Consider the following 26,264-nt stretch of genomic DNA (forward strand, 5'->3'; position numbering starts at 1 on the left):
TCCTTCACCATTAGGTAGAAAACTACATCGATAAAGGCAATAAATTATATAGAAAAACAAACAGAATGCAATGTTTTATTGATACAATACACAGCACTATACATTGGGCTAGCTGTTCACACTACAGTCTTGATTTCGGGCGCGGACGTGGTGGCGTTGGTGGCGGGCGCTGACGCACATTTATTAACTTTGCTGTTCTCGCAACAGAGCGCCGCGTCCGCTGTCATGTCCGCATACGCCCACGGATTGTCGCACGCTTTGTAAAATGCTGATAGCTGTAAACATAGATTGGTCAATTATGGTCTATAAATTAGATTGGAAAAAACATATATTGGAAAAAATAATAGTGTGGATTGAGAATTTGGTGAAGGTGGGTACGTGAATTTTAAACTCATCCATCTTTTACATTGGTAGCAGACTAGGTAAAAAGCACTGCACTATTTTGATAGCACTGAGTAATTGAAACGGTAACCACCACTCAGTCTTAGTCATGGGATTAGTAAGTACTTCACGGAGTACCTACTAATTCCATGGTCTTAGTATTTTGATAATAGGTGCCAAAGATAACATTTCCTTTGTAGCCATTTCGTGCAAACCATGGCTCGTCTTTTATCGTGTCTCCACTGCCCTTCCTCTTGTACCGCAGAAGATCTCGATGAGGTCAAAAACCACTTATCGGTCGAAAACCATAATGATGTGTCAAAGAAAAATAAATTACCTTGAGCTCATCAGCATTCACCAGCTTATTGCAAAGGATTTCAGGGCCTTTTGCCTTAGTCGCAGTGCCCAATGCGTTACACAGGCTTTTGCACGTGGCCTGCCCTTCGGAGTTGCAACTGATGACCAAGCCTGGTGTCTGCGAGAGCACGGGCTTGCTGTCTGGATCTGGCGTCATGGTCGAGAAGCCGCCACAGGAGCAGTTCCCTTTGGGCCCTTCGTCGACTGGCACACTGACGATGAACATATTTTTTACTAATCTCTCGTCTCATTATTGTATGTCACCAGTATAATACAATAAAATGTAAGTTGTTTTAGTAGGTAATCAATACTTATATTATTTTGATCGGAACATCGTCGCTTCTATCATGCAGTGTACATTGTAAGGAATCTTTGCACAATCGCCACTGATGATACCGCCTTACATTTATAAAAATCATTGTACTTAATTACTTGTGACTTTGACGCCAAATTGTTTTTTAAGCTTCCCGGGTTGTTAAGTCACAATGGTTTTTAATATCAGTGTTATTTGTTTGTTAATAACAAAAAGCTTGTGACTAATGAGACACGATTGTAAACTATCGCAGCAGCAGATTTCTATGAGATCGAAACAACGCCACCTGGCGGTAAACGTTGCCTGGCAAAGTTGATTCGCTTATAAAACGGCCTCAGATCTAATCAATGTAATGTTGGGATGTATAATAGTGAACTTACTTGACTGTTTTATCTTCGGCTAAAATGCTAGTGAGTCCGAACAGCAGGACGACGCAAAGGTCACAGAACATCGTCTTGGATGATGACATGTCGGACCGTGTTCTTGCTCCGAATATTTTCCTGTACTGATACATTGCAACTTGCACATACTAAATTTATACTAGTAAGTATTCGCCGTGTAGGGGCATCACACTTTCTGAAATGTTGAGGACTTTGTCGCGCCAATTAGTTAATCTTTCACGAAACTTTCGTGAGCAAAATGAGCACTTTCGCTGCATTGAATTTCCTACGGGAACTTCTTTTTACCGGAATGAAAAATAAATTACCTATGCCTTCTCCGTGCATACTAAGTAGGTACATTTCAAGAAAAGCAGCGTGAAAAGGTAATAATCAAACTCACTTTTCAATTATAATGTACCTACGGTATTTATTTACAGGCCCATATTATGGATGATTTAATATTTAAAGCCATATAAAATCATTCGGTTAAGGTAAATAAAAGAATACCATCGATAAAAATGTAATATTTCTTACATGCACAAAATACAAGTTATAAATATACAGCTCTTTTAGCATTGTACTTATTATCATTGATTATTAGTTGGGATTTGTACTGTAAACACAATCTAGTCTTGTATTTTAACTGGCTTAAAAAAATAGTTTTTCATTTCATCATACATGATCTTTTTTAGTACCTAATTTAAATGATTCTAGTAGCAGAAAATTATTGAATTTACATACACATTTTAATAACTTGGAGTGATTTTTCGTAGTCTCATAACTTTCCGACACTATGGTGACCCGATGGAAATGTGAACATCTATGTTATGATATTACTTCGGCGTTGTTATCATTGCCGGGTTAAACAATAAGCAATTTTCTGTCACACTGGATCTGTATAAGCAAAGGGGATATCGTCATTGGAGACAGGTTTATGCCATTTCTTGGCTGCGTTCAGCTTAATTACTACGAGAACAATACACGTGGACGGATACGCAGTACGCTGTTAAGTAGCAACTGCATTGTGAGTTGGTGGAAATTGCACAAAATATGCATAGGTATCTATGCAGGAAACACGTAGAGGTCAATGTCAGGTGTAGATTCGTATACGGCGGTAGCTGTCGCCACTTATTGGTCAATATGAACTATACCTACACATAATTTCTCGCAAAGAAGATAGATTTGTAATGAAGCCACCTAGTTATGTACTTCTAAAATGTCTCTCGCAAAAAATCGTGGGTTGTTTGATATCAAATTATAATAATATTTTCTTAGTTATGGCACAATACAATATATTTTTTTAATTTCAATGAAAAAAATATTCTCAAGTCCCTGCCGCGATGTATTGCGAAAGAGATATATTTAACATCTAGCAAACATTTTGAGACTGAGCCAAATTACCTACTTGTTGCTTACCCTGACTGAGCCAAATTACCCTTTACTTGCTTCCTTAATTTGAAATTCAGCAACTCAAAAAAAGGCTTGGCTCTAACCAATGCATGATTAGAGCCAAGCCTTTTTTTGAGTCTTAGGTTGACGATAGATGACTTTATGTAGTATCACTGACCATTTTAGCCTTAGTATTCATTTTAGCCATTATATTGGTCGTAGTTTAGTGAGGGTGGGTCCCATAGTGGTGTCGAATGCACCAAAGCGACACACGTTGTGGCGAAAATTACACTACTGGAACAAAAACGGCAATTTGGGACACTTTCTGTCCGGGACCTACCATAGGTATGAAATAAAACATGGCAAATTGTGTATGCCAATTTATTGAAAGTTTCTTACAAGTTACTGATAAAAATACTGGCAGTCTTAAAGAATATAAGGATCATGCTTAATTATCCCTAATAAGTACAGATAATTATTTACATAATGAAACTAGGAATAATTTTATTACATTTTCTAAATTCCTAGAGGAACTTAATTTTGTCAAGAGTAACCTTTGAAGGCCACCTAATAAGAGTACATAATTAACACTGATACTTCATTTAAAAACTACTTGATGTATTGTGAGTCTCCAAAAAGCTATGTAACCGTGGATTGGGTTTGTAGTTTCGATTTTAAAAAACAATGGCGTGTCACATATATTGAAAAAAAGAAAGCCATTACCAATCTTTTGTTGAAATGTTAACATGTCGATGTCAAACCTAGAGCAACAAAAATAAATATATGCCCAATGAAGCATAAATCTAATGAAACAATTTATTTACTATATTAGTTAACAGTATTTCTAAATACACGAATGAAATTCATTTCACTTATATTATGTCAAATATCGTAACCTAACTAACTCCATTATGAATTAACAGTCTGTTATTTAATCATTAAATTAAAAATTACATGAAGATGGAGAAATATTTTAGCATAGTTCTCCATGGTCACTGCTTAGCTATCTTTGGGGAGCAGGCTTTGGTTTAGGCATCTTGGCAAGCAAACCCTGAATTTCCTTCTTCTCATCATAACTCTTCCACATTTCATATAAATTTATTATGTATCTCACAATCTCTTGTATCTGAAAAAGTTAAAAAAGAAACATAAATAGGTTGCGCACACATACTTTGTATTTCATTGCATGTACAATATATTGCCTACCTACCTAATTGCAGGAAAAACAATTTAACCTACATTTTCATAACATTTCTGTTTGTATTTTTTTTTAATTTAATTCCTCTGTCAAGTGGCAATCAGGAAACAATAAAATATTGCTAAATTGCTATGATCTTATCATATTTGAAACAAATGGCTGCTTATAAACTTATGAATTTTATCATTGATTTTCGTAAAGTTGCTATTATTATATCTTACCTTGTCCATGTCCACATTTAATTCAGCAAACCAGGGTTTCAAGTTTTCTTTTCCTAACATAACACATGCTATATGAAGAGCTGCTATCGCAATCTGAAAAATTTTCAATCATGTAAATATTTATATAAAGTTTCACATTCATGACATTGTCAATTATTTATAGAGTATCAATAAAAAATATAAATATAAACATGTCATTAATTTATTCTAATCGTTAGATGGAAGAGAATGTTTTTACTGGGAAACAAAGTATAATAAATAAATTTTCTATGAATATAAAATTGATTCTAAATATAGATTATAATAAAAATTCTAAAGGTCAGATGGAAGAGCCTCTCCATAGTTTATTAAATAAACAAATTTTATAATTGAATACTCATAATATATCAAATTACCTGATATGGTGGGTATAATAAACTGACATCAGTGCGCAGAGAATCATTCACAACCCTCCATGCATAAGTAAGAAGTTGATCATCCTGCCCTATATCTTGAACAAATAGTAGCAGCGGCCGGTAAGGCTGGTAGACTATCAGGCAGCAGTCTAGGTTTTCTAGCAAATAAAACTCACATTCAAGTATATGATTACTTCTGTATGGAAACTCTTGCTGACCATATGCATAGCTAAATTTGTTTTTAATAACTGTTTGACTAGTTGTAATCAGTCTAGAATTGGATATCACGCCAAACTCTTCAACCTTGGACGCAAGAAACACACAGGTCGGGGCCAATAGCAATGGGTCTATGCACATCAAAGAATTTCTGGCATAGAACCTCTTAAAGTAAACTGTTGCTGTTGCAATGACCTGCTGCCGGACTTTGAGTTGTTCACCCAGTACCTGTATCATACTAGCGAAAAAATTGAATACTTTCTGATATTCTTCTTCTGATAAAATATTCATATCGTGCTGACGATCTCTAATTAAATCTTGCTTGTCTAATATCCATTGTTGATGATGAGAACTCTGCCAAAAGTTTCCAGCCATTTTTAAATGAATATGATATTTAATGCAATTAATTTTGAGTTTAATAGATCTTGGTTATGTAAAATAATCCAATAAATTATTTTATTTAAATTGCTTGCTTGGCTTTTGGTTTAGTTTACATAAAATTACAAACTGACATATAATGACAGATAGGAAATGACAATGACATATAAGCTTTTTTTACATTCATAGCAAAAGTATTTAGTCCAGTTGGGAGGGACTAAAGGACCTCCCAGTTACTATCCTGCACAAAATCTTTTACGGTGTGGCTAAAATCTTCAAGAGCTGCACTATCATTCCATCTCTTACGATGCGGACTGGTGAACCATGTAATGTTTTTATATCGGTGAGTGAACATAGCCATGCCATACATGCATTAAGGGACAAAATATATTAGAGGTCTGTTCCACTTCTTCTCGTGTACCTATTCCAAAATACAATTTCTATTACTCTTTCTTGTTTGCGGGAAATAACTTTCACCCCCATTATAGTCATTTGGAGGTTGGTTTTTGCTTTAACTACATGCATACCAAATTTTATCAAAATCGGTCCAGTGGTTTAGCCGTGAAAGCGAACAGACAGACATATAGACAGACAGACTTTCTCATTTATAATATTAGTATGGAAGAATAAAATATAAAAATTAAAAAAATAGGGTGGCCACAACACATTGGTAATGCACAAGTAAAAAAAATAATTATATCGTAGGAAATATTTTTAGTTTGTTCATTGTAGCTATACAGTCGCAGGTACATATAATAATTTCGTCTTATAGTAATTTTTTCATCCAAGAATGTCAGCGATCGTGTAGTCCTTCAACACTTCGTTGATAGTGTCGAACAGTTGCTCGCTCAGCATTTGACTGACTTTCTCGAGCTCATTTTGAATCACGGCTTGGGTTATGCTCTGCACCAAGCCGCTGATTATGTTGTTGAGGACAGGTGAACCCACCAAGCCATCAATTTGAATCTGCAATAAATGTATTTATTGTCTCCAATTCCAATGTTTGCATTGTACCTAATTATTCTTGTAATGATTCTTCATTAAATGAAATTGTAATTGTAATGGGAAAGTTCGACGGTAGGTACATTTTTCTCAATAACGCTAAATCAATTGATCAGATTACATACATTGTAGATACTTTTATCCCGATTTCCTATGGAAGCGAAACCCCGAACGAGGCTAGCAAAGCAAGGGATAGAGGCTACCTACATTGAAACCCTAAGCTCTACTTATACATAATTTACAAGACCTGTAGAGCTTATGGTCGACCTCCTAGTGGTCACTACGCCTGTTATGCTATATGAAGGTCCTGAGTTGAATTCCCAGCGCGGGCAAATTTTTGTAACTGTGATCACAAATATTTCAAAATATTTAGGTCCAATTGTACCTCCGATAGAAGTTAGCTTAGTGTGAGACGTTGAGTGTTGTCCAATTGTTTGTCATTTATTTTCTCGATGTTTTAGGAAATAACAAATAAAATATGGACTCTCTTACCAGAGTATCGTGAATATCGATTTTAATGTCGAGTTCTCTGAGTACTAAATGTCCAGCTAGTATGTTGGTTCCCACTCGAAGGTCCACACTGACTTCCACGCGGTTGACGAAGACCCTGAAAGGTACAGGCATATGCACAGTTTCAAATTACAAAATGTCACCCATAAAATCAACGGCATTTTTTTATTTACCGAATACCGATCTATTCTATCAAACCCAATCAGTCGGTTTGATAGAATGCCATCATTCTATCAAACCTATAGAAATCCTAACTAATTTTATAAATGCGAAAATATGTTTATTTGTTACCTCTACACATTTTATTTCAAGTATGGTGAAAAGGGCATACCTTTCATCTCTATCGGTACCTTTCATCACGGAAAAATAATTAGGCATCATGGAAATTCAAGCGGGTCGAGCCACGGACAAAAGCTAGTAATATACAACATATATACAACATTTCAGTTATATTTTAGCGAGATGTGCCTTCACCTACCTGAAGTTGCCCCCAGCGTCATGTCTCAACAACAGTATTCTGGCGTTCGCATCGTAGCTGCCTGTGAGCAAAAACGTTTCGATATTAGTTGCAAACACGTTAGTCAATTTGTAGAATCAACGTTTGCGAATACTTTGTATTTTCCGCATGATTGGACGAGAAATTGTAGACTTATGTTGTTCATTTATTATAGGTCAATGTCAATCTGATCTGTCTGACCTTTACTAAGTGAACAATAGATTAGCAATTTTTCAAGTGCGTGTGGTCTGAGTCTTACTTAAATTAAATAACGGACGTTGCAATAAAAAACTTACCATATAAGCAAAGGTCAGCGTTTGTCAAAACAGTGGAGACAAGTTTGATTATATTGATGATATCTTAATTAGATGCTATCCTGACTGAATGATTAGTGCAGGCACTTGCAGGGAGGTTTTTACTACAACCTGCTAAAATGACCACTAAGAACTAATGTAAATTCTATGGTTAGGCGATGATAGCAAACGCTAACTGGACGATTAAAATGGATTCGTAACTATATATTGTAGTCCAGAAATACTTTCTCGTGTAAATAATAATAAGGCACAATTTGTAACAAGATGATTTCACGTACCGTTGACTCGTAACCAGGGCAGGGTGACGCGCACTCCCAATGCAAGGCGGAGGGCGTTGAAGGTGACTTCATCTACAATGTACCACCGGAGACCGTCTGCATGCAAGTCATTGATGTAACCAGTCACACGAATGCTACGGGACAAAGAAAAATACCGTAAAAGATTTTCTATAAGCGGACTCCAAAGTTTGGTAGTTCAAACTCGAGAGTTGAAAACAAAGGAACAAGAAATACATAGAAAAATACATTTATTTTATGTTTGACAAAGAAATCTTTCTTCGGAGTATGTACGTGACACAGAACGTGCTATGTGGATTTTATTGAGGATAATAGGCTGATAATTCCAGAGGGAAAAATTGATAAAACTCCTTAGAATAAACTCTGCGTAGGCTAGATTTAGTACTTATCTTATCTTTTATCGTATCTACTACTACTATCGTATCTACGGGTACCTAATTGCCTATCACCATATTATTTTTGTACCAAAAATATTTTTAGCTTATATAGAAACCCGGGAGCTGAAAACAAAGGAACAGTTAAGGGATTACATTTTTTTATTTATTAATATAAATCGTTATACAGGGTTACTGGTATCACACGCAAAACCTCCTAAAGACTAGGCACTTGGGTACATCAAAACAAGCAACTTTTATTCTACGACTTTTCGTGATTCGTAGTTTTTTTTTAATATAAACAAAAAACATTCTAATTCGCGATTCTACACATCTCTATTCTACATAACTCTATTAGCGTTATGTAACGGAATCGAACATAAAGTTAACGTTTTATAGAAATGACCTTAAAACTAATAAAAAAGGAAAAAATTTGTATTTATTACGTTTAGACAAGTCGTAGAACAAAAGATGTTAGTTTCTATGCGCCTTTGGAAGGTTATGCGTCAAATACCAGGAACCCTGTATAGCAACAGATTTTGTTGAACTTATTATCCGTCTGCCTCTTGTAGCATAGCGTTGTTAGCGTATCTTCTAGCAGAAATAAATTCTGAATCGACCTCTACTATGAAGTGAACTTACCCATTTGAACTGTACGAGAACGGTCCAATTTGCTGCAACTCGACGGGATCTAGAGGAGGGATGTTTTCGTTGCCATTAATTACAACATCCCTGAATCCTTCCAGGAGATTTGCAATTTGGTCTTCGATGAGATTCCTTTGCTGATTATTGAGGAGCGCAAGTTCTGAAGCCAGCAACTCGTCGTCGGCTGTGTTCTGAACTCCAACTGTGGTCGTATGTATTTGTGTTGGTAGAATTCTCAACTGCAGCGGTTCATCTGGTAAGAACATGATATTTTAAAATAATTTTGTGACACTATTTCGACCTTTTCCTATAAACAGTAGCACTTATAAGATGCAATAGCTAACAAATTACGATACGCAATAGCATAACATTAGGTAATAGGTATGTATTATGTAGTTATTATAATGATGTTTTTATATAAGTGGTATTAATTAAAAAGTAGTTAATATAAATAAAAAATACTAATAATCGAATACTAAATGAATAATTGATTCCCTGATTCCCTAAGATTTAAGTATACCTACAATGATACCTATATTTATTTAATGTTTAGTTTGTCACTTTACATATAGGTAATTGTCATTAAAATCCCGTATGAATAAATGTAACTAACTAGTGAAAAAACTTACTGTCTTCTCTGGCAGGATATCGCACTGCACCATGTGCGTAGACGCACGCAACCAAAAATACCACACAAGCAATTTTCATTTTTCTGTAAAATAAATTATTTGTTTTAAGTTTTATCGGTATACTGTGAATAAATAAAAAGAAATAGAAATTATAGAGAAGCTATTGATATCTTGTGGTATTAACGTATCAGTATTGTAAAATAATTAGCATAGGTATTTTCTTTTATATTTGCGTTCAGGTATCAATCAATCACAACTTATCGTACAGAAGCCGATCAAAGGATAATGATAACATCATTACACGCACAGATTTTTGCTACTGTAAATAATATAATCTTCAAAACGTCATTAAAACAAAATAAATAGTTAATTATATTGTTCATATTCTTTTTGTTAAGTCTCAACTCAACTAATTTTGTATGGTCCTGTAGAATCATTTTAGTTTTTTGAATATTTTTATTCCTATTTTGAAGCACCGCAATCTCTCTCTGTCATGTGAGCGTGTTCCCGATTACTTCCACAGCGCTGGAGCGGCCGAGCCCATGCAGGGTCCGGTTTTCTACTTTTTCGTCTCCATTTCGCACGGTCCTCGGCATCCCTTGGTGTCAGAACATTGACACCCATATCATCTTGACGACATCAATCCTGCATTTCTTGGGTCAGCCCCTTCTGCCAGTTTCAGGCGGGGGTGGCATGACCTGCAGACATTTGTTCCGTACGTAATTTATTGGTCTACGCAAGACGTGGATAGAACAGATAAGAACTGAGCCTTGGTGAACGCCCACGGTAGCGGGGAAGGGTTTGGTGTCGCCAACAAAAGTCCTAACTATATTTTTGTAGCACCATATAAAGAAAGATAAATATTGTTCGAAGTACCTAATATGCAAGCTGATAAGATTTTTTTACAAAAATAAAACGGAGAAAAAATTCTTGAATTTTCCACTTATATATGTAGTTTAATAATTTTGAAATATAACTGTTTTCAAAATAACTAAATTGGTGGTGATCGCCATTTTGTCCAAACATCATTCAGGGCCTACTTACTATTTAGGTACTAGTTACAAATACTTACTTACGTACTTACAACCTACGAATACACAAAATGTGATCTAAATTTCCACAGATTTAAGCAAACGATCATTCATTTTATTTAATTGACAGTGATTTATTTCAGTAATTGAAAATTTGAATGAAATAAATTTAACAAACCTGGTTAATTAGTTATGCTATGAAACCCACTTTCTATTTAGACCAACATTTACACCGTTTAAATTGATTTGCTCTCGTAAAGAATAACACAAAAGACGTAATATTATCGGTAAATATAAATAAAATGTTGAGAATAAATATAACTCTATCATTGTAGTCAACAACTTGATATAGAGCAGCCATGATTGTCATAATTTTAGCAATATTCGCTGTTGTGAACGCCGAAGACATCGGTAAGTTAATTCAATAAATAGGTAATGTCATAAAACATAGGTACTCACTTAGATATTTATTTGACTAACATCTATTGGTTTGGCTGCAATTTGGGTTTGGTTTTTATTTCAGTTAAAGTTTCTCTTGGATCTGTGGGCGGAACAGTAGCTGACGGAAGTAATTTGCCGGAGAAGTATCAACCACTTCTTCCTAATGATGTGACAGCCACTGATAGTGCCAGAAAATGGTGGGAGAATCTGGTCGCCAATGCCGCGACAGGCACTGGTAACATCCCAGTTTTAGACCCCTTCTTCAAAGATGAGCTACCTCCCATCAGCATTGATCATTCGCTGATAACGTAAGTACCACCCGAAAATCATTTTATTTTTCAATAACATTTTTAATTCCCATAATTCTTGCCTCATACTCATATCGAGACGGTCACGTTGGTATTTTATTATGCCTCGAGCAGTCGTACGATATTTGTTTCAAGTTAGTTATCGATCGCTGCTTGGCTGTGCAAAATCCAAGAAAACAGTTTTTAACTAGTAAAAGCTAAGCTTTACCAAAGGCAGGTAGGTGCATTAGTTACCTTGGAATTGCATAGATCTATATAATTTATTCTTAAAAAGTCCAGCGCAAACCAAACGTATGGATGGATTTGAACAGGACTTTTCTAATAGACAGCTATAGACATTTACACCAAGATAGACGCATAGATTGCTGGTTTACACCAAGCTATGTAGTGTAAGTACGTACACAGGTATCCTATTGGGTCATCAAGTCATATATGGTAGGTTTACAAGCGGTTCACATAGGTATATGTGGTCAATGGCCTAATTAAATCCTGCCTGTCAATGCGTGTACCAAATGAAGTGCCGGATGTTCGTATTGGGTTGTTGCCCTTAGGAGAGTCGTAACAATTCAACTGATGGCCATTTTGGCCATCAGTTGAATACCAGCTAGGCCATGATATTGTTTTTTATTTTATTTTATTATTGTTGTGCTACTAGCTCAGCAGGGCCTCGGTAGCCTCGGATCCCCGTTTATACGGCGGTAGCTACGCCCCTTGCAACGTGTTAAAATGAGTATATGCATATTCGTAACACGTGTAATAAAGTATTAATATCGTCTCTATCTAAAGTTTTACGACTAATTAGATGTTTTGTGATATCTTATTATCACTACACCTGTACACGATGATAACAAAGAAATAATAGATATAATAGGTAAGAGATGTTTATCATGTATGGACCTTTATTCAAGTTGAATTAAGAATTTTGAATTTCATCATTTTATAATATAAGAGTTCTGAGGAATTAGAACAAGTGACAAACATGACAAACTTTACTTTCAGTGGAGAACTTAAGCTGAAGAATGTAAATATAACTGGAATAAAGAATATAGACCTTGAAAATTTAGAAGTTCGAGCGAAGAATAACCGCCTGGATGTCGTGGTCTCCGCGCCGGTTTTGACTGGAGAAGGCTAGTTTATTCATAAATAAATACGTTTTTATTCGACTATAATGATCGGTGAACGTCAATGGTCAAAAAACTATAAAATAGTAATATCCTTCATATTGTTGAATGAAACACACATAGATAACAATAAGTTTTAGTAATTTTCACGACTTCTGTTATCTCATGTGGTCACTATTGCCGGACTGCATACCGAAGGCCCCGCGGGGCCTCCGGTGTGCAGTCGGTTACTATCCAGGTGACAATGAAAAATTAATCTTTTCCAGATTGACCAAGATAATGAAGTATGGAAAAACCTAAGCATAGCACGTTTATCATTATCTTAAGTTTATAGTAATTTTGTATTAGGAAATCTTACTGGCTGGACGAATAGTGATGGGGTTGGTGTACTCGTAATTTCGTCAAGAATAGTTGGGTCGGCCCAAAAAAAGGTTAAATTAATATTAAAGGGATCTACTAGTCCAAGTACAATTAAACCCTTGTTTTCATCCCAAAAATTCTGTGGAAAAGGAGGTGGAGGAAAATAGAAACATGGAGTCATATTTATATCTATTTTGCAACCATACTATTTTGAACTTGATTATCACAGTTAAGTTTTGATTTCAGCTGACTATGAAGCTGACATTAACTTAGGATTTCTACCAATTACTTACACGGGACACGCAAAGTAAGTAATATTTTTTCCTTTAAATCCTTAATCTTAATACATTTTTTTTTTAAATTATTTTTGCAATTAATTGTAAATTTAATTCAGTGTTTTATTGTCATTCATGTTATCATTATCATCAGCCAATTTAATGGCCACGCGGCTGGCGTCTGGTAGGATGGGCCAGGAGCCCACACGGCTCCATTGGTCCAACACATGCAGGCTCAAAAATTTGTATGATTACATATATATAAATATATTATATATGACAATAATTATCTCTTCTTGCTGTAGACTACAGAGAGACGAGAAATAAGATTTAGTGGAAATGGCTAGAAGAGCGTATTTTCCAAGGCCTTATTGCAATCAAACTTGTCAACAATCACAATTAACTACACATACTTACCTATATATAGAGCCACGCCCTATTGCTCAGCGTCTCCATTGCGACGACGCAACATATGTTTATAGCTCGATTATTTTCTATAATTTTGAGCCATTGTTCCGATTCTTAACCCAAAGTTCAGTTTAAACGGAAGGGTTTACCTAGAAGATTTATGAATGACGTATATGAATTTCCAGCTTATTACTAAAAGGCGTAAAATTAACTGGAGCGGCCAACACCCTCCGAAAGCGGTACAAAGGTGCAGTAGTATACCAGTTGGATGGAATTCAGGCAACGATTCATGTCGACGATGTTGTGGTATCGTAGTATTAATTTAATATTGTACATAAAAATAATTAAATCTTTCCAGTAAGTTTCATCTACGAAGCTACGCAGCGATTTCTTCGTAGCTCATACAACATGGCCTCTACACAAACGTCGTAGTCGTAGAGCAGCTACGCGGTATCGTAGGCATCGTAGCATTTTATTGTATCAAATCTACGAAATCTATAGTCTACGACCAACGAGGGTCCTCGTCCTCGACTGATTCGATCAAAGTATTTATTAATTCCATGGATACGATATAATAACACTCTCGATCTATTATGTGCAGATAAAATTAAAACTTGAGTATTTGTGTACTTTTTTCATGCATAACATGAAATACGAAGTTTATTGAAGCACCATTTGTTATGCCAGCTACATGCTATCGTCAAATTCAGACATAGATGCCGACGCTAATGAATGAATATTGCGTGGTTAGTATAAGAGAAGAGATTTACTGCAATGAACAATCAGCAATGTATACCGAATCCGCCAAAATTCGCCGAACTATTTTGGGATATGTATCATGTATGTTTTAGATTTAAGATGATTTCGACCATTTAAATTCATAAAATAAGCGAAAGTATTGTTACGAACTAGGTTTTCGATAATTTATAAATATGCCAATAACACTTGGATAATCAATAATAATAATAACACTAGAGAATTATGTATAACAGTATCTATGCTTGCCGTTACAGATCGATATTGAAAAAACGTTATGGGACACCGTGACCGGAGTTATGTCCACCTCACAAATATTTGAAGAGGGCTCCAAGGCAGGTACCAGCGCCTTCAGGACACAAGCCAACATCATTCTTCGAGAGTACCCAGTTAAATCTGTGCAGAAATATCTACGTGTGATGAGCCGACATTAATATTAAAAATATTTTAAACACACTTTCGTTTTCTGTGGATCCACTTTCTATTAGTTTGTTCTTGCCAACTCCTTTTTTTTCTCTTTCTAACTTTAGAGCAATTACATTAATTTCAAGTAATGAATTCTAACTTATTTGTAGTAATTTAATCCATTTTAAATATGAATTTACGATGTTTATGGCTTAAATTGAATATAAATTACGATGCCAGCTCACTTCATAATTCAATCAAAATTGATGGAGAAAAAAATTTTTCACAGAAAATCAGAGTGACGTCATATAGTAACTTTAATAATGTGCGTAAAATTATTAACATTTGTACATAACTCTTATCTTGATGTATACTTATATAGTCACGCGTGGGAAATAAAGGCTATATAGGTATCAGCAATTCACCAAATAAAAACTACCTACTTATCTGAGAATTATTTTATCGTAGTAGTATACATGTAATATTATATGTACTTATAAATACATAACTTTATGAAATTTGGAACACGAGAAGAACATAATCTAGAAAATCAAAAGGTATTTTTATCCCTACATTTCTAAGGGAGTGAAACCCGAAGCACAGGTAGTTATATAAGTGAAACAAATCAAACTTAAAACTAAAAATATATTTTTAATTCGCAGCCGAGTCAGGTCGTTTACGTCGCAAACCGTATATAATTTCCAAAAGTTGGTCTGGGGATATGTCAGCCAAGTAGGAGTTTAACAACGGAATAACGGATTCCTTCAACGAGACTTGCACCTCATCGCGATATTTCGCGAATATGCTGAGCGCTTTTCTATTCAGAGTGCTCCTTACGAGGTCGGATGCGCCCGTCAGATTGATCTGCAACAAGATATATGTAGCTGTAACTAAGTATAACTGATACGGCACTACACTATCGTAGACCATTCGCCGAGCATGGCGGATTATTCTTTCATTGCGGTAAATAAAAGCAATCATACAAACAACGCAATGTTCATGCATTCGCGTATCTGTCCGCGTTCGGCGATAGTGTGGAGCCGGTGTATCACGCACAGTATCATATAATTATTCCTTACGAGGTGGACCGCAGAGTTGCGAATCTTGAAAGCCACGTTTAGCTGTATGTCTGGCTTATTGATGGAATTGAGGCATCTATAGATGTCTCTAGTTTACAGCCCTAACTTTATCGCAAACAGACAGACAGACGCGGCGCAGTGGTTATAACGTAAGGATTGATGAGAACTTGTACCTTAAATTTAAGTCTCATAACCATGGTCTTGCTCGTAGTAATTCAAAAAAGCTTTATTGGTAAATACAACTTTATACTCGTAACTAAAAAATCTCACCGTAATTTTTTTAACTTCTACTCCAAACTGTAGTTTCTCAACCCACATTTTCTTTCCGTTTGTGGCAAGTTCCATGTCAACCGCAAGATAGCTATTTTCAAAATTCACCCTATAAAATAAAATTACGTGCTTTAGATATATTTACAGAGTAATTTACATTAATAAATTGATAACTTATACCCCAAGTAATTAACATTGCAATATAGGTTCTAATCAATATGTTGGTATGTTTCCAGTTTCCTGGCAAAGTAACTAAATAACTAAGTAAGTATTTATCGATTAATTTCTTAAATGATTAAAACTTTGTTTCTGGAAAATGTTAACAGTATAGGATTCCATTGAAAAAGGAACTACCACTAACGTTTGTATTTGTAGATAATATTACAAGTTTCTCACCGCATATCGCCAGCTCCTTGAATGCGATAGAAATAAAATGCGCGTCCATCCAATTTATACTGTTCTGAAACAAGTTTAAGATATTTTAATAAGATTTTCTTTGTACATTGTACCAGCAATATAGCAGAACTGGTGTCAGATTTTATTGTAGTTGCCTAAAGGCATCTAACTTGTCTTTTACGACTCCCTGCTGACATTCATTGGTAAGTGATTGCATATACGCTAGTTAACTAAACTGTCAAGTGAAGTATACAGGTTTCCTCAAGATATTTTTCACAAGTGTTGCAGATTGGTATATAAACTCACGTAGCACGAGTAGGATTTGAACCTAGGACTTTCCGACCCGGCACGGCTCAATATTAGATAGATTTGAACAACATTATTTATACGACTTATGACAATCATCATAACTAACTTAAGATTGTAAAATAAATGAATGTAAGAAATTTACCCGCGGACAATGTCAACGAAGGAGCAATTATGAGCATCCGAACTGCCAGCGACTTGTCAGACTCGGTGGCGACCAGCTCGTGGATGTACGACTCCGGCAGGCCGGTCAGCTTCATGTCGCTCGTTGAATATGATAATCTAAATTGATATTGAGATTATGCTAGATAAATTGATAGCTTTTTTCCAAAGATGTAAAATTGAGGTGTCGATTCGATCTTTAAATCACTATCGTATCTCTATTAGGTATGTTTCAATAGTAAGTTATTGTACGTACATCCTTACACTAACTACAATACTTACAGACACAGTTTTTTCGACCGATTTACGTTTTCGATTTCATACTATATCTTTGGCTTGCTTAAACAGAGAAGGATAGTACGAATAAATAATTATAATCTAAATATGTTTACAGATCCTATTTTCGTCTTCCAATAATATTAAAAACATCATTGACATTTGTCTTACTAAAATAATTCGGTTTTAATTTAATTTAATACCAAAAAATTACATTTTATTTTACAAAATTTAATATTTATTAAAGAAATTCTAGGTCGTCGCCGCTTGGAAGGGTTCCAAGAAGGCTGGCAGCATTACCCCTCTGAACCGCTATGGCAATCCTCTGTGCAAAGTAACTGCCCGCCCTTGGATCGCCCGCTACCTCACCGCATAATAATAAATAAATATGTGGATAATATGGAAACACAACATCAAAATTATCCAAAGCCTCTAAGTGTTGGATCTGTAGGTAGGTACCCCACGCCACGCAAACCTCTCAAAGGACCGCAACTTAGTGCCATGAAGTTTTAAAATTAGTAACAATAATAAATGAATTTAAATTCATTAACGACAAACAATATTTTCTCTTTAAAATATTAGTATGGACTAACTTGATTCCAGTATCCTGGTAAGCTCCCTCCAGCGCTGGTACCGTGACCTCATTCAACGAAGGCAGCGGCAGCAGCGAGCCGTGGTCCCCCTTCAGCCATATGTCAAAGAAAGCTAATAAGCTCTCTTCCAACTCATTTTGAGTCTTTTGCTGCCCTTCTACTCCTGATAAACGAACGTTCAGAAATTAGTAACAGGATAAAAAAATCTAAATAAACTTAACACAGGACAAAAAATTGATAAAAAATTGCGTACCTCCGCATCCCAAACAAACAAAACATAAAACTAAAATAATAATATAGGACTTCATAGTTATATTGATAATATTGATATAACTCTACTACTAAAAAAATATAAATTAAATCACTTGGGTAACTAATGTTCTACGTAGGACGAGTCGTTTATTTATACTGAAATAAAAGCCCCTTTGCTCTCCAAATAAGGAGGTCCATTATCAGCAGGTAAGCAGGCAAATATACGTTTTAATCCGTACCAACAGAAATACCATACAACTGCCATAAAGTATACAAATCATATTTAGTAAAAGCATTAGTACCTATGTTGTTTGTTAGTCTGAGAATTAACTTGTTATGGTGATTATATACCAAATGTATTTACGTTGGTATTAGCTGTGTGTTTGTCTACCATCAGAGGACGAATGGGCAGGGTCAGGAACGTGATAAGACCCTTCATTAAATAAACCATAAACATGATGAGACAGACCATGAATACCTAGATATCGTCCATCACCTGAATTAGGTTTATAGACATATCTCACACATTAAGCTTCTCGGTTTGATCTGATCTGACTTACAGTTACTCATGAAAAGATGGTGATCAATTCTGAGAACTAGGGACCCCGCACAGTCTTGCGAAGCAAAAAGTTGGAAAGTGGAGCCTAAGCTCCGACTCCGAAGCTTTACAGCGGCGGAGGCAACCGGGTAAACGCACAGATGAAGAAAGATGAGAAACTTACGAGAAGATAATCACACCACTTCTTCTACAAAGTTATCGTTCATTCATCACGTCAGGTTTGAAATGGATTCAGATAAAATTACGAAATATCGCCATTGTTATTTCTAAATCGAAAAGCGACATGAAGTGTGGTGTGATTACCTATTATTATTCATCATCATCAACCATTTCGAAAAAACATCACGTGATTAATGAACGGCCCCACGGAGGACGGCCCCACGGAGGACGGCCCCACGGAGGACGGCCCCACGGAGGACGGCCCCAAGGAGGACGGCCCCACGGAGGACGGCCCCACGGAGCTCTCGGCATTTCCTAACACGGGCCCAATAAAGTGTCTATTAGTCTTGAATATTTATGTTTAGTAAAACATTATTTCTTCTGATATTTTTTCATTTATCAGCAGTTTTTGAGTTTATTTATTACAAACAAAAACTAAAATCGTTTCTCTTTATAGATAACTAGCTTTTCGTCCGCGTGAATTACTCTAGATCAAAACAGTCATGTTTTTATAAGTGTTTTTAATGTAAACTTTCAACCCCTATTTTAGCCAATTAGAGGTTGATTTTTGAAAAAAGTAACTATCTATACTATAAATAGGTTTGAACGAGGTCTTTAACTACTATGCTTAAATAATTTAAGGTAAAAATCACAAACACATCCACAAGAGATCAATAGTAAATAATTTCAGTAAAAACAACGTTCAATTAAATATTTTATAAACTTGTTAAAGTTTCCAACATTATCATTTTCGGAATTATTTTTCTGCCATCAACATAAAAAAATAATGTCATTGTCACTGTCAACGACGTAAACAGCTGTTTGCTTCGCTTCGCTTGTTTGGCTGGAACCCCGGCCCGTTCGAGCTCTCATAATGAGTGACCTAATCTTAAAATAGAATTTATATTTTTACTTTAAATATAGGCTTCACGAAGATTTAATTAACAGTCCAGAGTTCGAACTAAACATTCTGAATAAAATGGGCAACCGCACGAAGGTACAAGAAATGTACTCTCTGATCAAAAAAATGTTTACCTGGTCATATGCAAAGGGATTAATTCTTAATCCAGCACAGTTACCGATTGTCGCCTTTCTGATCATCCTTGGAGAGCTCATTATGAACGTGTTAATAGTGGAAAGAGTGCCATATACAGAGATTGATTGGAAAGCATACATGCAGGAATGTGAAGGATTTTTGAATGGAACTTTGGATTACAACAAACTTCGTGGGGACACCGGGCCTCTTGTTTACCCTGCAGGTTTTGTCTACATATATTCCATCTTCTATTTTCTTACTAATCAAGGTGAAAACATCAGACTAGCCCAGTATGTGTTCATTGCTATTTATTTATTACAATTGTACTTTGTACTAAAAATTTACATAAAAACTAAAAAAGTACCACCATATGTTCTTGTTATTACCATACTAACTTCATATAGGATTCATTCAATATATGTATTACGCCTGTTCAATGATCCTATAGCTGTGTTATTTTTATATATTTCACTTAATTTCTTTATGGATGGAAAATGGTATTTAGGAAGCATTTTCTACAGTTTGGGCGTATCTGTTAAAATGAATATTCTTCTATATGCCCCTGCTTTGTTCTTCTTTTATTTGGTCAATTTAGGTTTAAAAGATACCATTAAACAACTTTTTGTTTGTGGTTTATTACAGCTTGTTTTGGGTCTGCCCTTCCTAATAGGCAACCCTGTTGCTTATTTAAAAGGAAGTTTTGATATAGGTCGTGTTTTTAATCACACATGGACTGTCAATTATAGATTCCTAGAAGTTGACTTTTTTGAAAACCAATGTTTCCATTTGACTCTGCTTGGTATTCACATTTTGTTGCTATTTATATTTTTACCAATGTGTGTACAATACTTTAAAAGCTATTGTAGACTTAAATATGTTCAGAAACAAGTTCAACCTCAAATTGATGCCAAGAATAAAGAAAATAAAAGAAAAATTAATCAAATAAAAGATGCAAAACGAAAGACTGCTAACAAGATCGACAACAGAGAGGAAAAGTTGACAAAAGAACAGGAAGACTTCTTAGGGTCATTTGAAGCAATGTTAAAAAAGTCATCTCAAAAGACAGGAAAGAAGACTGTGGTGAAACGGGAACTAGATACTAGTCAGAATCCACACTATAGTATAAACTTTGACATTTTGTCACAACTGTTTATATTACCAATGTTTATCATTAATTTTATTGGTATTGTATGTGCCCGAAGTTTGCATTATCAATTCTATTCTTGGTATTTTCATAGTCTTCCATATTTGCTTTGGTCATGTAACTACTCTGTAATAGTAAGATTTTTAATTTTGGCACTTATTGAAATGTGCTGGAATACTTACCCCAGTACCAATTTCACTAGTGTTATATTGCATATTTGTCATTTGAGTATATTATTTGGTATTTATAAAAAAATATCTGCTGAATTAAGCATAGCATCTAAAGTGCAATGAACATTCAAGCACTTGCCTGCAAGATACTTATAATGCAAGACTTGATTATTTTTTTATCTACAAAAAAGGATTATAATTAGTACATACTTTTGTTCTTCTGTAAGAAAGTAGATATGTACCTACTATAGTGATTTTCAAAGAAGCAATGAAATAGTGATTTTCAAAGAAGCAATGAAAACACGGCAAATATCAAGTTTACAACAGGGGTGTGTGCTGACCCTATGTATATTTAGTTTTATTTGTGTTCATATAAAATAAACTTTGATAATAAGTTTTGTTTTACTTCATATTGAACAGATTTAAACATTTCCCTTGATATTTTGGTAATTTGTTACCATACGAAAATTAAATTTAAAAAACAAAATGAAAACAACAGTATAAGCATTTTGAGATTGTTTATTATGAACCATATCAATACAACTGATCAAAGGACAATCTAATTATAATCTTAATTTTAGAGATTGAGGCATATAAATACTTCCTCTGATATCACAAATACCACCGTCGATCGGATCCGCCTATCCGCCCAAGCTTGCCCCACTCGTTTTAGCAGTATATTCTCATCATACTCTATTCTTATATAATTTTACTATATAACAAAGCTATATAAACAGTTAAAATATTCTTGAATATTTTTGAATAATGCTGCCTCTTTTCATACAGCAAGGTGAAATAAATAAGAAATAAGGAAAGCAATCAAAATGCACTGTTAAATTAGGCCATACAAGGCGCCGTAAACGAAGTTATCAATTTTAATCACTTCAAATCTATTGATCAACATGCCCAATGGTTACTTCCCATGACATTAAATACTTATGGTCTATGAGCCTATGTGTAATCATAACTATGTACTTGTGCAGACCATTGTATAGTTTGCTTTCTCATCCAACAAACAAGTTACTGTATAATGAATATTACTATTCAGTCAAAAATACCCATTCAGTCAAATCTAGATACTATTCACAATTGCGATTAGTCTATTTTTGTCTATGTTAGAGTCATCATGATGCAGATAAATCAATCGCAATCAAAACAGCCATAGCAATTAAAGATTTTCCAAAAAATATAAAACATACATGTGTGTAAAGTGTGTACTAAATAGTACTAATATTTCCATTCGCTACAGCGTGATGCTTTTCGTGTTACGCAAACGAGACGACCTTACAAAATAAAAGTTATAAGAGCAGTCTTACATGAATGGGTTTAAAACTAAACGAAATATAAAATTGGCAGCGATTTAGACAAAGCCGAAGTTTTTAGTTTTGATAGCGAGGAGGAGTTTGTGTTTGAGCACGTGGCGTGAGGAGTAGAGCGGGATGTAGAGGCGCGAGATGCAGGTGTTGGCGGTCGGCAGGTGCGCGTCGTCCGCGGGCCGGATGGTCACCGACGGCATCGGCTGGAAGCCCTCCTCCGACGCCGGCAGCGCCGGCGAACCCGTCCAGAAATATACCTATTCAAACATTTCTATATTATCGACGTGCGCATCTATTGTGGATTCTTTCACAAAGACCTTACTTCCTTCTTGATCATACTAGTCATCGCTGACAAGTGAACATATAAACATTTCTATGTTTATCATTTATACTCATTTCCAATCAAACATACATAATAAATATTGTAACTAGTTATTTAAAAATAAAAAGTTCATTTACAGTATCTCAAGAGAACGAAACGGCTTTTTAACGTTTACTAAATTTTTTGCCATTGCAATACCAAATAGAATACTGGGTGTTTATCAAGTAATGTTGATACTTGATAAACACCCAGTTGGCAGCCATCTCTCCTGTTGGTAACGTCCTCCCTCATATATTTTCATTATCTGGACAGATTATATCGTTGCTAGGATTAACCCAAAAGTATAAAAGCTTGGCGAATAAATAATATGAATAAGTCACCAAATCTTGCCGCTCGAGGTGGGTCATCTTGTCGACGATGGCCCACAGCCAGCGCTTGAACCTCGCCAGGCGCTCGGGCGGCTCGCCGCTCTCGTCGTTGAAGCTGGTGTAAGAGACCAGCGCCGCCACGTTGATGTCGCCGACGCCGTTCAGCAGCAGCCGCAGGTCCTCTGCCGTCAAGCCCTCCAGTGCAGACTCTGGCAGCACGTCGAGGACTCCTACTCGCATTGCCTATAGAAGAAAATTTGCATTCATTGTGAGACTAGTAATTCTTTAGTCATTTAACAATGAAGAATTTTAATAAATATAAGTAATTTTAATGCTAGAAAATACCGATTTCTGTGTACGCAAGGTAATCAAAATTTAGGTTATCGTTTCCATTTAGGAGCAGCATTTCATAAAAATAACATTGCTAATGATCTAGTGTTTTAATTACCTCTAATGCTTTTTCTTGGGACAACAGCATGCGATGCTGCGCATATTTGCGCACATAGTCGTACACGTTGAGCGCCGTTACTTCGAGCTCGCGGCCTCCGGGAACTAATTCCACGCAGCCGCCGCCTTCTTCTTCACACATATTTAGACTGGAAATTAAATATTCTACTTTTAAAAAAGCACTTTGCTTCCAAAATACAAGTTATTTTCTTTTATAGATTTTAATAAATAAAACAAGTTGGGAAACAATGATATAACTTGAAGATTTCAGCTAGTGCAGGGCATGATAAAAGTTAAGACAAGTATCTAAAAATTATTGAAATAAAATATATGAATGTCAACAAATGATAAAAATGAACCTAGTAAGTCCGAGACAAATAAAAATTTAAATAGGTAAGGTTACCTTACTCCTCCACAACGAGGTCTTCAGGAGTAGGGGTAACTTCACCACAGGAAAAGTTTGCATTTTCCACTTACCTAAAGTTGAGGTCGAGCGCCGCGAAAAGCGTCTGCGAGTCGCCCCTCTCGGCGTCAGCGACGAGCTGGCGCAGGCTCTCGTACACGACGGGGTCGAAGAAGGCCAGGTCGTGGAAGCGCACGGGCCGGCCCAGGATGTACTTCAGCACGTGCCGATTCAGGAACATGGGGCAAAGCTCGTTTTGCAGCAGGCACAGGCCAATTATCCTGTCACCAGTGTTTCCAGGTTATTTAGTTGAATCGATGGTAAAAGTAACTTAGTAAACTGTAAATAATATACCTACAGTCTGTCAAGAGAGTGAAGAAGTTCAGTTAACCAATCTTGACCAGTCAATTTGGTATTGCAAACAAAAATCCGTTTTCTTCACTTTCTTGATAGGCTGTAAATCGCTATGACTGAATTTTTTTAGCTAGTGGCGAGCATATATTTTTTTTACTGGTTCACTGACAAAGTGGACCTAATTTGTGTCTGAAAGTCAAATCCAATATAAAATGTAATATATATTTATATTACATTTTATATTGGAAATGACATGTATATACATGATTACAGATTTAGAATATGTTATTGGTCGATAACCAAGTAACACTATCAGCTAAGTCAAAACCATGCAAAGAAACATCAAATATTTTATACACAAAAACAATATGCAGTAGTAGTGACCTGCCAACATTCCTAAAAGCATTGATCCTCTCCGTGGTGGCGCGGCCCTGGCGGGGCGAGTAGTACCCGCGCTTGCCGGGCGAGTAGAACAGCGGCGCCGCGTCGTCCGCAGCCGGCGCGGCCGGCGGCGGCGCTGGGGCGCCCGCGACCGTGCGCCCGCCGCGCTCCGACAGGGAGAACACATCCAGATCTGTAGACATAATACAAGATAGCACATCAGCATTACAAATTACTTATCATTCGTGACGTAACATATTTATAACTGCCCTCTGCGACTCAAAAGTCAGATGTCACTCCATCTATAATATCCATATACTTGATTCAAACACATCAATTAAACCAATCCAAGTAAGATGTAGCGACTGCTAAACTTATACAGAAGATGAAAAAAATAATAAGGAAACAAAACTTCTTATGAATGGCTTTTAGACATAGTTAAAAATTAAATGCGTCGATAAAATAGATCAATGAAACTTGTCAACTCACCAAGTATGGCCTCTGAAGGGTGCATAACAATGAGATCCATCGCCTCGCGCACTTTCTGCCGTAACGCGTCCTCGCTCGCGAGTAGAACTAGAAGCTGAGCCGGGGTCAATTCTAGCAGCATGCCAGTGATCTTACCGGCAAATGTCGGGTGCAGTGAGTGTACCTACATAATAAGGCACTTATGTTGTATGCTACATATCGTCGACAAATATAAAATAATTTTAAAACGTAAAAGATTTGTTTTACAACGTCAGATGCTTTGAGTTCCATTCTATAAAATTGCAAATTTCGCAATTTGTTTATAGGTAAGTTTTGTAAATTTATAATCATAAATATTATAATTACCTTCGGATATAATCTTTCGCCTAGTTGTGCTTGATGCAGTGTTAAATGTTCATTATGTCCTCCTGGTCTGTCTCCACTATATCCAGCACCTTCGGTGCCAGGTGCAGCCTGGGCATAAAAAATATTTATCCTGTATTCGTTCAAAGATCAATATTTTCACTTTGCATGGCCATAAAACCAGACTTTAGATTTGATGTAATCTGGCTAAAATTAGATTTGAAGCTTTAGAGCCAAGTAGGATCTCCGTCTATGATTTTTTGTATGCTTAAGAGCATAAAATAAAATCTCATACAAATATATACGCAAAAGTGAATTACCTCTTCAGGCTTTATTTATTAAACTTCATTACAGAAACATGTAAAGGGCGAACCACTCAACCAATAAAACCAATTTGCAATTATACATGGCGGACTTAATCCATACTAGTCTTTTTTTTTCATTATTGTTAATTGTAACGGTTCATTGTTCCTAATAAACATGAATAGTGAATGCGTTGCGTACCTGCGGGGAGTAGGGCCTGGCGTCGACGCTGAGCACGCGGCGGGGCTCGCGCGCGGCGGGCGGGCGCGGCGCCGGCCGCCCCGGCGTCCGCCGCGCCGCCTCCTTGGACCGCGCGCGGCTCGCGCCGCCGCTTCTGTGGGGCACATGCCTATACTACGTTTATGACCATACTCCATCACCACCATGTCTCGTCTTTCTGTCTGTATCAACACGACGAACTAAACTAGCGGACGGATTTGTACGGTTTCGAAGTCCAGACCCGCTTTCATCCTGACCCAATTAGCACGCATATAATCCTTGGTGACCTTTGTTTGTCCTTCAATCACATCGAAATCGT

General features: G+C 36.1%; 7 protein-coding genes across 7 annotated transcripts in view; 2 read left to right on the forward strand and 5 right to left on the reverse strand.

Annotated features, from left to right (window-relative positions):
- Nucleotides 1-59: 59 nt before the first annotated feature.
- On the reverse strand, nt 60-1,583 carry LOC128669992 (uncharacterized). Its single transcript, XM_053745291.1, has 3 exons — nt 1,432-1,583; nt 719-950; nt 60-275 (listed from the first exon to the last, which is right to left on the reverse strand). Exons 1-3 carry the CDS (start codon nt 1,563-1,565, stop codon nt 117-119), a joined length of 525 nt encoding a protein of 174 aa, XP_053601266.1. The 5' UTR covers nt 1,566-1,583; the 3' UTR covers nt 60-116.
- Nucleotides 1,584-3,187: 1,604 nt separating this feature from the next.
- Nucleotides 3,188-5,367, reverse strand: CycC (Cyclin C). Its single transcript, XM_053745431.2, has 3 exons — nt 4,635-5,367; nt 4,240-4,332; nt 3,188-3,946 (listed from the first exon to the last, which is right to left on the reverse strand). The coding sequence occupies exons 1-3, from the start codon at nt 5,223-5,225 to the stop codon at nt 3,824-3,826; spliced, it is 807 nt and encodes a 268-aa protein (XP_053601406.1). The 5' UTR covers nt 5,226-5,367; the 3' UTR covers nt 3,188-3,823.
- A 605-nt stretch (nt 5,368-5,972) lies between these two features.
- LOC128670065 (uncharacterized) lies at nt 5,973-9,692 on the reverse strand. Its single transcript, XM_053745432.2, has 6 exons — nt 9,495-9,692; nt 8,863-9,118; nt 7,829-7,962; nt 7,219-7,279; nt 6,723-6,837; nt 5,973-6,194 (listed from the first exon to the last, which is right to left on the reverse strand). The coding sequence occupies exons 1-6, from the start codon at nt 9,571-9,573 to the stop codon at nt 6,009-6,011; spliced, it is 831 nt and encodes a 276-aa protein (XP_053601407.1). The 5' UTR covers nt 9,574-9,692; the 3' UTR covers nt 5,973-6,008.
- Nucleotides 9,693-10,781: 1,089 nt separating this feature from the next.
- On the forward strand, nt 10,782-14,648 carry LOC128670066 (uncharacterized). Its single transcript, XM_053745433.1, has 6 exons — nt 10,782-10,936; nt 11,049-11,274; nt 12,274-12,401; nt 13,002-13,062; nt 13,624-13,744; nt 14,452-14,648. The coding sequence occupies exons 1-6, from the start codon at nt 10,885-10,887 to the stop codon at nt 14,626-14,628; spliced, it is 765 nt and encodes a 254-aa protein (XP_053601408.1). The 5' UTR covers nt 10,782-10,884; the 3' UTR covers nt 14,629-14,648.
- Nucleotides 14,649-15,106: 458 nt separating this feature from the next.
- On the reverse strand, nt 15,107-18,206 carry LOC128670067 (uncharacterized). Its single transcript, XM_053745434.1, has 6 exons — nt 17,935-18,206; nt 17,682-17,844; nt 16,796-16,932; nt 16,345-16,408; nt 15,949-16,057; nt 15,107-15,463 (listed from the first exon to the last, which is right to left on the reverse strand). Exons 1-6 carry the CDS (start codon nt 17,987-17,989, stop codon nt 15,251-15,253), a joined length of 741 nt encoding a protein of 246 aa, XP_053601409.1. The 5' UTR covers nt 17,990-18,206; the 3' UTR covers nt 15,107-15,250.
- A 1,259-nt stretch (nt 18,207-19,465) lies between these two features.
- Alg3 (ALG3, alpha-1,3- mannosyltransferase) lies at nt 19,466-21,270 on the forward strand. The gene has a single exon (XM_053745637.1). It carries the CDS (start codon nt 19,631-19,633, stop codon nt 21,122-21,124), a length of 1,494 nt encoding a protein of 497 aa, XP_053601612.1. The 5' UTR covers nt 19,466-19,630; the 3' UTR covers nt 21,125-21,270.
- A 232-nt stretch (nt 21,271-21,502) lies between these two features.
- Nucleotides 21,503-26,264, reverse strand: part of hyd (hyperplastic discs) — a 30,028-nt gene continuing 25,266 nt past the window's right edge. The window contains exons 44-51 of the mRNA XM_053744837.2: nt 25,928-26,060; nt 25,427-25,534; nt 25,082-25,244; nt 24,596-24,785; nt 23,932-24,138; nt 23,456-23,603; nt 23,020-23,250; nt 21,503-22,574 (exon numbers count right to left, since the gene is read on the reverse strand). Of these exons, the coding sequence (XP_053600812.1) occupies nt 22,362-22,574; nt 23,020-23,250; nt 23,456-23,603; nt 23,932-24,138; nt 24,596-24,785; nt 25,082-25,244; nt 25,427-25,534; nt 25,928-26,060 (1,393 nt within the window). The 3' untranslated portion in view covers nt 21,503-22,361. The remainder of the gene's footprint in view (nt 22,575-23,019; nt 23,251-23,455; nt 23,604-23,931; nt 24,139-24,595; nt 24,786-25,081; nt 25,245-25,426; nt 25,535-25,927; nt 26,061-26,264) is intronic.

The sequence above is a fragment of the Plodia interpunctella genome, chromosome 5, assembly GCF_027563975.2.
Source record: "Plodia interpunctella isolate USDA-ARS_2022_Savannah chromosome 5, ilPloInte3.2, whole genome shotgun sequence".
Lineage (NCBI taxonomy): Eukaryota > Metazoa > Arthropoda > Insecta > Lepidoptera > Pyralidae > Plodia > Plodia interpunctella.

Coding starts and splice junctions, on each gene's coding strand:
- LOC128669992 (XM_053745291.1), bottom strand. CDS start 1,565: ATGTATCAGTACAGGAAAATATTCGGAGCAAGAACACGGTCCGACATG. Junction 951..1,431: donor GCCGAAGATAAAACAGTCAA/GTAAGTTCACTA, acceptor GTTCATCGTCAG/TGTGCCAGTCGACGAAGGGC. Junction 276..718: donor TGAATGCTGATGAGCTCAAG/GTAATTTATTTT, acceptor CTATGTTTACAG/CTATCAGCATTTTACAAAGC.
- CycC (XM_053745431.2), bottom strand. CDS start 5,225: ATGGCTGGAAACTTTTGGCAGAGTTCTCATCATCAACAATGGATATTA. Junction 4,333..4,634: donor TATTATACCCACCATATCAG/GTAATTTGATAT, acceptor AAAATTTTTCAG/ATTGCGATAGCAGCTCTTCA. Junction 3,947..4,239: donor TAAATGTGGACATGGACAAG/GTAAGATATAAT, acceptor TAACTTTTTCAG/ATACAAGAGATTGTGAGATA.
- LOC128670065 (XM_053745432.2), bottom strand. CDS start 9,573: ATGAAAATTGCTTGTGTGGTATTTTTGGTTGCGTGCGTCTACGCACAT. Junction 7,280..7,828: donor GCCCTGGTTACGAGTCAACG/GTACGTGAAATC, acceptor TTTTGCTCACAG/GCAGCTACGATGCGAACGCC. Junction 6,838..7,218: donor GACGCTGGGGGCAACTTCAG/GTAGGTGAAGGC, acceptor TGTACCTTTCAG/GGTCTTCGTCAACCGCGTGG.
- LOC128670066 (XM_053745433.1), top strand. CDS start 10,885: ATGATTGTCATAATTTTAGCAATATTCGCTGTTGTGAACGCCGAAGAC. Junction 13,063..13,623: donor ACTTACACGGGACACGCAAA/GTAAGTAATATT, acceptor ATGAATTTCCAG/CTTATTACTAAAAGGCGTAA. Junction 13,745..14,451: donor TTCATGTCGACGATGTTGTG/GTATCGTAGTAT, acceptor TTGCCGTTACAG/ATCGATATTGAAAAAACGTT.
- LOC128670067 (XM_053745434.1), bottom strand. CDS start 17,989: ATGAAGTCCTATATTATTATTTTAGTTTTATGTTTTGTTTGTTTGGGA. Junction 16,933..17,681: donor TACCAGGATACTGGAATCAA/GTTAGTCCATAC, acceptor ATATCAATTTAG/ATTATCATATTCAACGAGCG. Junction 15,464..15,948: donor TAGAAGTTAAAAAAATTACG/GTGAGATTTTTT, acceptor ATCTTGTTGCAG/ATCAATCTGACGGGCGCATC.
- Alg3 (XM_053745637.1), top strand. CDS start 19,631: ATGGGCAACCGCACGAAGGTACAAGAAATGTACTCTCTGATCAAAAAA.